Raw genomic sequence first — 11,378 nt, 5'->3', positions numbered from 1 at the left:
CGTGTGTGCGTGTGTGCGTGTGTGCGTGTGTGCGTGTGTGCGTGTGTGTGTGTGTGTGTGTGTGTGTTTAACATTTTACAAAAACTCACATCTTTGGATTTGGAATTGCATCAGAATTTCAGAGACTTTTTGAACCAAACTGTGCTGGCAACATGGATCATGAGTGGGATCATGAGTATCTCACATGCTTCAGTTTAGTCTGTTTTTCTGTCCATGCAGAGTTTTTCTGTTGTGCTTTTTCTGTTGTGCTTCTGTGTGAAGTCTTTTCATGCTGTGGTTTCCCAGTTGTAGCTCACCCATTGTGGTGAGCTCACCTGTCCTCGGCCTTTAGATAAATATCTTCTCTGTGCTTTGACTACTTTGCCCAAATAGAAGAGTGAAGCGGTCCACTCCAACACCAGCAATGTTCATTTTTCTGTTGTTGGCTCATCCATCATTTTAAATCTCACCAACCTCTATCATATGTCGTGATTTATGACAACACTGTCTGTTTTTGGTGTAATGCAACATTTTTTTTTTCATATTTCACATACTAGTAGAAATTTTGTTGGTTAGAAAATTAAACCAAATGTCAGCTGTCATAACTATCTTATGTTTTGGAGATAAAACTGCTAATGTGAAAGGTGAATCTTTCAAACCCCAGTTAGCTTCCAAACAGCCTGTACTGCAGGGCTATTCAACTAAATTGCTGCAGGGGCCACAATTAATGCAGGCCAAGAGCTGAGGGACCGGACATCCAGTAAAGTTATTATGTACATAAACCAAGTATTACAAAGATCTGTTACCTTTATTTTGCTGCATTTAATCATAAATACAACATACAGAACCCTATAAATGTAGTGATAATAAAACAATATCAAAAACGAAATGGGTATCATCATTAATGAAAAGCTGACATGGAAATCTCACATAATTTGCTTAAGAATAAAAATAGCAAAATCAATTGCATTTCTGTATAAAGTAAAGGAGTTATTGAATGATAAAGCTCTGTATTGTGTTTTGATTGTTCCATATTTAATTTACTGTATTGCATTGAAGTTTGAGGAAAAGCATGTAACAAATCCTAATTTTATTTTACAAAACGAGCTATAAGAATTATTAGTAGAACTTATTATTGAGATTATTAAAATGTGATGATTAGGTTGAAAATAGTATTTTACAAGTCATGTAAAAAGTCCATAAAATTGTATATTCTTCAAATATGCAATTCAATTTTGTTAAAAGATAGAGTCACTATAACTTTAAGGGAATATAGATTTTGCAAAACCTTCATTTTGAACTAGTCTGAAGGAGCGCTGCTCTGTAATTCAGGGAATATTTTTGTGAAATTGTCTTGATATAATATAACAACTTCTAGAGCAGTCTATAGGTTTAAAAAGATGATTAAGTCAAATTTATTGTGAAAGTATATGACATAATGTGTGGAAAAGACAGGATATTTTTCAGATTTGGAAATAGTTCAAGATGAAGTTGTTTTTTTTTTAAGAAAGGGCAGACATACAATTTTATTTTATTCTTTTTTTGTTTTGTTTTGTTTCTTCTGATTTCTTAACTARTTCAGTTATCAGGTATCCAGAAAACAAAGTGCAAAGACCTGAATTAATGAGTCATTTTTCTAACTGTGATTGCTTATAGGAGCTCTGCAGAATCAGGACTCGACTTTAAATAACTTGAGGCCACTTACCCTCGAGCACTGACAGTGAAGTTTAAATTCAAACAAACCTTGTAAATATAACCAAACTAAAAGCAGAGTGAGGAAGGTTTTATTTGATTATTTACTAAACCAACACAGTCTAATACTCTGTCCGTGTCTTTTTTTTGTGTGTGTGTGCTGGTTTTGTTTTCAAGTTACAATAAATCCTTACAACTTTTTTGTTTAGTTGATTAGACCAGTTAATATTTATTAGACAGAGTCGTGGCCACATCAGTCTGGTTTTCTTCTCCAGGTCTGCTCCAAGTCCAGCGCTCATCTTGTGACCTTATTAACCAGTTCATGGAGCAGAGTGTGAACCACTCGTTACATCAGTGTTGAAGATTCAAACGCCGCTGCAGCGGAACCATGCTGCAGAGCTCCAGATGTGCTTCATTGTGTTAAAGCAAACAAAGCTTGTTCTTGGACAGCTTTAAAACCCCTTTGGTTTGATTGGTTCTGCTATGTGCCTGCATCCTGTCCTCTTAGTCCTGCGTTTGGGTGTTTTTTTCACTTGAATTGCCATACGCACATGAATGTCGGCTTGCTGCAGGTGGATCAGCTGTCAGCGGTGTGTTGTGATAAAGTGATAAAGCACTGACCAGGCCTGAGGCTTCGGGGCACCAGAAGGAGAAGAAGTGATGCTGATGAAGTTATTTACGTGAGGGTTAGAGTTACTTTTAACAGACATAAATACTTGTCCTGTCATCACCTCCAGACAAAACCTTCAACACAGAAACATTCCACATGGATGGCGTCACTCAGTTGGGTGGGGGATATGTAGGACGACGGAACGCAGACACGKAGAAACACTTGCAAAGATCAGTTCAATAAAATCTGCATTTTGCCTCTAAAATGGGTATTTTTGAGCTGCAGCACCGTGGAGATGTTTCATTCCACATTTGAGACTAAAGCAAAAACAGCTTCTGTACCGAGYTTAGTTTCTTTTATATCATCAGTGGTGGGCACCAGCCCACTAAAGCGCAAATCCACTAATTGCGGACCTAAATATTTTGTTTGCGCTTTAACGGTCTTACTAATTTTTATAATTCATAAGCGGATTTGTCCTTTCTAAAATTAAAATGCAGTACCGCTAATAACTAATTATCTACCAGTCATCATTATCTCGAAAAGCGGAAGGTATGACTGTCAATGACTCACAACACACGTGATCTGTCGAACAGCACCCCTCCCAGATAAACACACTTATTGAGAAGATATAAATCTTTGCTGTCTGTTGCTTTGGGTCACGGTTCTCATTTCCCACAATGCTTTGTGTCTGTTTACGTAGCAGGAAGGCAATGTTTAGAACTCCCTGTCCCGGCAAAAACAGTTAACGTTTGTAATCCTTACTAAAATTTTGTATGTATTAATTTATTTTACTTGACAATCAGAGCTCCTTTTTCTAAAAAATAAAGTTTAAACGCTGGAGCTCAATACTTGACGTAATTGGTCGAAGCAACGGGGTTAGAGACACAGAAATGATTTAAAGATGTTATGCTGATGAAGACTGACATCTAGTCGTCAACTGGAACAACTACATGGAAAACTTTAAAATCCAAGCTCTTATTTTGAAGTTTGCAGATAGTTTCCTGTACTCCGTGCTTTCGTTTCCCGTCAAAAATCAAATCCGTCATGTACCCAGAATGCATCGCTTCAGTTTTCCAATAAACAGTTTTTAAATTTCTTTATTGATGCTTCTTTAAAGAAAAATCTACAACAAAAAAAGAAAAAGACAAAGAAGCAGCCGAACTAGCAATCCTCAACAACTTTTTAATTTTTACACCAGTAACCAAAGGTCTGTTTCGGGAACTCACATCCCCAGCAATCGTCGGTTGTAGAATTAAGTTGTAAAAGAGTTCACACACCGCTAGTTGGCAGTGTTGTACATATATTGTACATGAATTATTTCCAGCTAGTAAGTGTCAAATTGAACTTGCACTTTAAAATTRGCTTCCACTAGTTTTCTATGGTATAAGTGCTTTCGAAGTTGCGGACCTAAATATTTTCAGAAGTGCTTTAGAAATAGCAGAGCTATTATTTGGACTAGCGCTGCCCACCACTGTATATCATTATGTCAGCTGTTTCTACAGCAGAAACAAACTGATCATTTCCTGTTTAGAGTGAACATTCCTGTTTTCCAGCTGAAAAAGCTGCAGCTATAAAAAGACACAAAGGGCCTTTAATGGCCCAAAGTGACTCACGGGCCTGCATCTTTTTAATCTAATCAGCCAGTGACATCCCGGCGGCAGTCGTCCAGTGGTCCGTCTGATGGGACCGCAGTCACCTCATACAGTGGGCTGCAGACGTATCCCCCTTCACCCCCTTTGCTTTGAAGAATGAACTCACCTGCTTCCAGCAACAGAACGACACTGTAGCATTTAAACACTTCAAATTTCTTATTTGTGCACTTTTTTGGTTAAAAACCTTCCTGTCAGTTTGGAAGCTTATTTCTAAAGTTGAACATCGAGATGAACCAAAGAGGGCGAGAATTAAATTTATTTAGCGTTCCGATGAGGAATGTGCTGCGGGAACACAACCTGTTCTTATCCAAAGCCTTGTGTTCATGCAATTACTCAATTAGTCTCAGATAAGGAGAGCAGCTGAGATGAAAGCTACTTCTAGTGGTCAGCACTTGTGATAACAGTGAGCCCTAATCTTTCAAAGCTAAAAAAAGGCACGGTGCTCTAGGAAAGCAGGGATAAAGGATACGAACAAGTCAAAAGCTCACTGGAATCGTAAAGCTCTCCTGTGCTATCAGATGAGAGCGCTAACTGGTGGAAATTAGGTTTGCAGGATTTATTTTCCCTCTGAGCAGCAGGAGAGGAATGATAGTTAAACAGAACGTGCACAGGAAGGAAACGTCAACGGTGACATCCTGTTTGCATTTGTCCTCCTCAAGCGTCCATCTTCTTCTAGAATCCCTTCATTTCAATCTGAGTTTTTTTTTTCTGTGCCATTATCATGACTCTCTTCTTATTCTTTGGTTTGGAACACGGAAAACAATCAGATCAAATAGTTCTTTTTAGTGTTTTTGTTTTGTTTTGTAAAAACTTTCTTCTTTTTCAACTAATCAACACAAAAAATGGCTATAATTTACTTGGTTTTATAGATTTTCAGCTAAAAATTGGTTTGATACTAGCCAAGAGTTATTTCTAACACAAGAGCTATCAGATTATAAGAGAGCTCAGATTATTTCCTGGTATGGCGCATGCTTTTATTCGTGAGGTTTGACCAAAATGGCATTAAAGCCATCACATCTCAACGTTCGATGATCTCTGTTTAAAACTCTGGACATGAAAGGTGGCAGGTGATATGCAGTGATATGCATCAAAAAGAGGGAAAATTACTTCCACATGAGGTTAACAACACAAGCTGAATGAAAAACTAACATATCTTAGTTGTTATTATGGTAGAAGGAGCCTGTCTGGTAGTTTTAGTTGCTAAATACTACAGAAAAGGTTTAATATTAAAGTTGAATACTGTGATTATTTGCAATAAAGTTTAACAAACTGGCAATTTTTTAAATAAAAATGTCAAATCATTGGTAAATGTACAATTTATATTATTCAGTGCAAMAAAATAAACAAATTCATACATGTCAACCCTTTTGGGAGTTTACCTGTTTAATGAGTCTCAAAAATGAGTGATTTTCGCAAAAAAATCCGTATTAATCATCGCATGTGTTGTGATGATAGCACCTACAGCGCAAAGCAGGAGGAAATGACGGGAAAACTTATTCATAGTGGCAGAGCAGGTTGGAAGATGGTTATTTGATGTTATTTATTGTTTTTTAATGTCCTACAGGTTCTGACATGTTAAAAACATTTGAAAACTAGAAGCACTCRGAGAGTGCAAACCTCCGCCAAGACCATTTACCCCCATCCTGTAAGAGTTAATGCGCAAAAGCAGAGATGGAAACACATTTGCCGAATAAGTTGTGCCGTGGTGAACATTTAAGCAGCAGTATGCACGGGATTTCTTCTCGGTGGAGTCCACTGTGAAAAAAAAAAAAAGTCAGACTGGTCACTCAACGTTATTCMTGGTCAAACTGGTGTGGGATTAAGCTCCTAAGTTTTCATCAGTMACATTTCACCATGTAAAACGTCTGTTTTATCTCCTTGTATGAGTTTGTAATGGTTTGACTCTCTTTATAAAGTGCTTCCTGGCTCCCCCCGTCTCCAAACTTTGAGGCCCGGCCAGAAGCTCTCTGTTTACAAGCCTAGTAGAAACAAACTGTTTTGATTGGTTGTTTCGGAAATGTGGTGTGTTTGAGGAAATGGGAAAAATAGGTTTYATGGTGCAGTCACGCACTTCCTGGTCACAAAATGTTCTGTAAATGCGCATATTATGGCAAAAATTATTTATCATTAAATGTGGATTCAACATTACTTTTATAAAGCTTGAAGTCCATGCTGTCCAATCCAGCTCACTGTTTTTTACAGAAGCCCGGTGAAAGCATCACAGCTTTGCCAATCTCAGAGTGTTAAAAGAAAAAAAAATTCCTGTATCCGCATCGTGATCCGGAACATCACCAAAATGTAAAGGTGTGTTCCTTGGTCCAGTACCCACATGTGTTAAAAATGTCATGACAATCCGTCCACAAGTTTTTGAGTAATGTTGTCCACAGAAAGAATGACAGACATACCAACAGACAGACGTACGCGACCGAAAACATTACCTCGCCCTTGGCGGAGATAAAAATCTGTAAAACTTGAAAAAATCTGTGAGATTGCTCTATACGTCCATATACCTGCAAAACAAGGGAAAGTCTRTGTAAATAACGGACAACCTGTACAACTTGATATGTGTGCAAATTTAAAAGGTAAAAGATAATAATACTTTTTCTGTTACATATTGCAGTGTTTTACCTTTCATTAATGGGTAAATGTGAAACACTGTTGGCTTTCATAGTCCCTGGAGCGATATTAGTTGAATAATATGGTTATATATATATTTTTTATATAAAGTAATTATAACAAATTTCCCATAACTGACCTGTTTTTGTCTGATTTCAGGTGACGTCATCTTGTGTTCCAGCAACAAACTATGAGCTGGTAAGAAACAAATTTTAAGTTTTTGATTTTAGTGTACTTTTTGTTAAACACCATGAAATAAACACTTTTTTTGGACAGGTTTCAACAGAACACAGGTTAAATCAAGTAATGATCTGACTGTTGTTTTCCAGAAATGTTCCTGTTATATAAAAAATTTAAAAAAAGTAGAAGACTAAAAACAGAGTCATGCTTTTGAATCTGCTTCACTCTGAAATTAAAAAAAAAGTGTGCCATAGTCAAAGTATGAAGAGATTGAAATGCAAWAAAAAAGACGCTCGCTCTGTTGCCTTTTTTGGTATCGATGTAAGAAACTCGTGTTTGACTTGGATCTGGTTTGTTCACTCGCTTCTTCGCATGTTTGTGTGTTTAAATGGGTTTTGGGTGCTGGACAAACCAAACCAAATATCCCCTGCACTTTATTACCCTCTCAGAGAAAATATCTGTGTTTTGATTTCATAAAAGCTGCCACAATTAACCCAGAACATGTTATTATCCTCACAGATGCTAATGCACTGGATGCTTGGGACATGAAGGCATCTGTTTGGCTTCAATACCGTCAAACACAAAACACATCAATTATGGCTTCATTTTCATTCGTGGTGACAGCAGAGCTTTGAGTTACTGTTGCAAAGCTTTTGCTTGCTGTGAGGGGTTTTTCCCGAGGTGTTTGTGTCTGCATTAGAGGTGCTAACCGCCCTCATAAACACWTTGGAGTGTGTCTGTTGGGCTGCCTTCGCTCTTTGAGCTGTGGGTAACAGAGCTGCTCTAAAACTCAGTCAGATGGACAGCAGGGCCACAGATGTATCAAAAATAACACCAGAACACCTGCTGGGATTTTTCTTTCTTTCTTTGAAGGATGGTATTTAAGCTAGAACTGGATGATATGACCCAAATTTTACAGTATATCAGGGTAATTTCAATAATTCTACCAGTATTACGGTTTTTGACTGTTTTTTTTTTCTTTTTATCACAGCTCAGCTGATAATAAAACATACAAACATTTCTTATTGATTAGCAAACCTGAAGTTACGTCTTTCTGCAACATAATTTCTTGACTTTTTTCTTTTACTGTCCCTCTGTCTGTGCTGATGTTTCCCGCCTCTTCGTGTCTTTTCTTCTTTGCCTGGTTGCAGACAGTAGTCTATGGACAGCCGTTTTATTCAAAATACAATTAATTAATAAAGTATTAATATATATTCCATCAAATACCTAAATGTCTACATGAAATAAAACAAAATTAATAAATTTTAATACGTTTTAGCATGTATTTTATTTATTTATTTATTTATTTATCAAATTTTACCTTTTTTTATTTATTTATTTATTTATTGTATTTTGAATAAAACGGCAGTCCATAGAAGTCACACATTTTGGTACAATCATAAAGGAGGGTTGAGCAAAGATCATTATCAGGTCTATCGTTTTGTGTTATTTAATAAAACTTAACCGGACAACTCAACCTCCGGGCACCCGTCAACTCACCTAAGAGAAAACCACTTACCCCCAGGCTTTTCACAATAAAAGCACATTAACATCTCCATACATTTATGTCGTGCATAAAATCTGACCGTGCACATTACGGAAAAGGTGTTTACTACATTCTGGGATGACGAATGGGAGAGTTTTTTTTTAAATCAGTCAATATAAGTAGTGGAATCACCACACGTGACCAGTTATTGAGAAGCTTCTAGCTTGCTAATGCTCATAGCGGTGTTGCGAGGAAAAGTGTCCCCCGCGCGCACGACATAATGTTCTAAACACGTTCAGGCTATTTAAACCAATTTGTCAGTATTCAGAAAATTTATATCCCAACAAAGTAAAATCCCGTTTTTGGTACGAATCGGTATACCGCCCAGCTCTAGCTCACACCACATATTGAGAGTTGAAGAAGAAAATATTGTGTGTGCAGTATGTTGTCACTTTTTTTTATTTTTCATAGATTTTCATTTGACCAAATAATTATAGTAAAATTAAGCAAACCCAAATGTCCGGCACTACTTGTCAATGCAGGAAGAAAATGTGAGGTGGCTATTTTTTACCTGAGTGACTCACCACCACTGTGTTTGGACCGAATGCTAAACAGTAACAAAGAAAGAGACGAGTCAATATATAACTGCATTAACAGCTTTGTAATGGTTTCAGCTCTGACCAGGGATAAGAATGGCTCCCATGAAGATGAACCTGTTGAGATTTGCATGGTGACTTCTTGGTGTTTGGCTTGTAGACGGATGAGTAAGTCCCAGGATGTTTCCCTCCTCGGTGTGTGACAGGAACTGGGCAGTGTGGTTTGCGTGTGGACGTGGGTTCTTGCACGAATCCTACAAACATTCCCAGCAGCAGCAGCTCTCCGAGGTGTGCGCTCCTTCAACTCCTTGTTTGGAGAATTCCTCCTCCTCCTGCCAGAGGCCAGGCATGATTAACTGTCCCGTTCAGGTGGAGGCTGATTACAACACTAACCATATATAAACTTAGTCAGGGAAAATGTTGGCGAGAAACATGAACCGTTTCTCATCTGAATTCAGTCAGATTGATGAGCTACAACTGGAGAAAATACATCTCCAATATCAGATCATCTTAACTCATCTGATTGAACTAAAAGGCAAGTATTTTTGCATTTATTTATTTATTTATAGGCTACAAAATAGTAAAAGAAAAACTGTCATGACATCATAAAAATGCAAAGTTTGTGCCAGATTTGTTCTGGGCATATGTTGTGAATTTAGTATTTAGTGAAACTTCTYATCTTCGGCTGGTGGAGGATTTTTGACAGTTTGGCTTAAAACTTTTCTAAACTTATGCAGACGTTAGCTCAGTCACAAAAGACTCCGGGCATCTAGATTTTATCAGTCTATCTTTGCAACAAACAGTAGATTCTCATGAAATGTCCACTCATCTGAATGCTGTTTTTAAATTGATCATTTAATCCCAATTTTTTTCCCTTCAAAATGAGCATATGCTTTTAATTCCTTATTCCCTAACACACAGTATTTATGATTTTTTATTTTATTTTATGTTGATTGTGTTACTGAAAGTGTAGGTTTTGTGCTTGTCAATAATTGTTGCCGGTGGGAAACAACATATAACAAGACATGGGTACAAGTTCAACAATATATGATTGTGACTTACTGTAACTGTTTTTCAAAGTAGGGTCCACGGCCCCCTGTGCGGTCACCAGGGGGCATTAGGGGGGACCTCAGAAAGCTGAAGGAGATAAGCGGAAAAAAGACCAAAACCTAAAATTTAAATCTTATGAATGTTTTAAATATTAAAGTTGATCTTTACATATTCTGTAGCATTTTTTGCGGGTTTGCAAAGGGGGTCCCTGCCAGTAGCTAATGCTGTTTGGGGAGCCATGGTATGGAAAAGTTTGGGAACCCCTGATCCAGCACACATCATTTTGGGGGTTCTTTCAGGTCCAAAAGATCTAAAACACCTGATAGGTTTAGGCTGAGTGTGAGTGGGGGAAAAAAACATAAGATAAATCAAATAATCAGGCAAACCTTTGATAGCATAGCGCTGTCTGTTATGCTCGCGGCAACAAATGTAGCCGTGCTTACATTCACTCTTACGATGAAAACATGCATGCAAGCATAAAATTCTCATTATATATCGATAGAAGACTCTTTAAAGAATATATGTTCAAAATATTTCAGTTATATGTGTTTATTAAGGTATTTTACTCACTTCTTCTTCTACCAGTTTGAGGTAGACATTTCCCTCCAGCAGGACAGGCAGGAAGTCAAGGGGTCACGTGACCGTTCACACTAGCTACATGAAATGGAGATCGTTATTTTGTTGTACAACTTAAATTAGCTACCCAAAGCTAAAATAACACTTTTAGAGCTTCCAGAAGTAAAACAACATGTCTGGTAACAATTGGGATTAAGCTGTTTATTGAAGCTGCATTAAAAGATCAGAATGTCCACATTAACAACTTTTTTAAAATACTGAGAAAACACATGGTTGGCTAATGATTATCCTAAAACTTACTGTTTGAACCACATGATCAGTTGATCTTGAATCAAAAGCTTTTAGCCACTTTTTAGCAGTCAAAATCAGCAGATTTTGTTCTATTGAAGCAATAAATAAACCAAATACTGTTTTTCAAATCCAAGTTACACAGTCAGCTTAAAACTGTTCATTTACTGAAAAGGTTTACGACATTAAATCTATTCACTGTCACAGAGTCAGGACAGTTGGTCGTCCTTTATCAGAACCGATAGATCCCCACCACCTGCACCCCCCTTTTCTAACCAGAACTGATTAGTTTGGGGGTGAAGCATTCCTCAGATGTTCCCTCATGTCAAGCAGCAGCCAATTCTGCCAGGAAAAAGTTTTATTCTCAGGGTTTAGGCAGAGGTGAAGAGATGTAAGGGGTCCACACACACACAGGGGTCCACACACACACACACACACACACACACACACAGGGGTCCACACACACACACACAATGAATCGACTCTTTCTGTTACCCATAAACCACCAACACATACGTAATCTCCCCTCTGGTGTAGTGAGGTGGTACAGGGGGTCCAGGACATTGCTGAGTAATGAGTAACTGCGGGGCATAGATTGTGCAGATGGGGTCCAATCAGAGCTGAGTTCTGAACCAGCACAGATTGTATTTATT

The 11,378-nt window shown here is 37.7% G+C and overlaps 1 protein-coding gene across 11 annotated transcripts in view; it reads left to right on the top strand.

Moving 5' to 3' along the window:
- tns1b (tensin 1b) overlaps nucleotides 1–11,378 on the top strand; it is a 90,174-nt gene that overhangs the window by 24,282 nt on the left and 54,514 nt on the right. For all 11 annotated transcript variants that reach the window (XM_014020873.1, XM_014020877.1, XM_014020871.1 and 8 more), the window contains exon 4: nucleotides 6,709–6,747. In XM_014020873.1, the coding sequence (XP_013876327.1) occupies nucleotides 6,709–6,747 (39 nt within the window). The remainder of the gene's footprint in view (nucleotides 1–6,708; nucleotides 6,748–11,378) is intronic.

Source organism: Austrofundulus limnaeus, unplaced genomic scaffold, assembly GCF_001266775.1.
Source record: "Austrofundulus limnaeus strain Quisiro unplaced genomic scaffold, Austrofundulus_limnaeus-1.0 Scaffold270, whole genome shotgun sequence".
Taxonomy (NCBI): Eukaryota; Metazoa; Chordata; class Actinopteri; order Cyprinodontiformes; family Rivulidae; genus Austrofundulus; species Austrofundulus limnaeus.
Note: the sequence above shows the minus strand (reverse complement) of the source record. Positions and strands in the feature narration are given on the sequence as shown.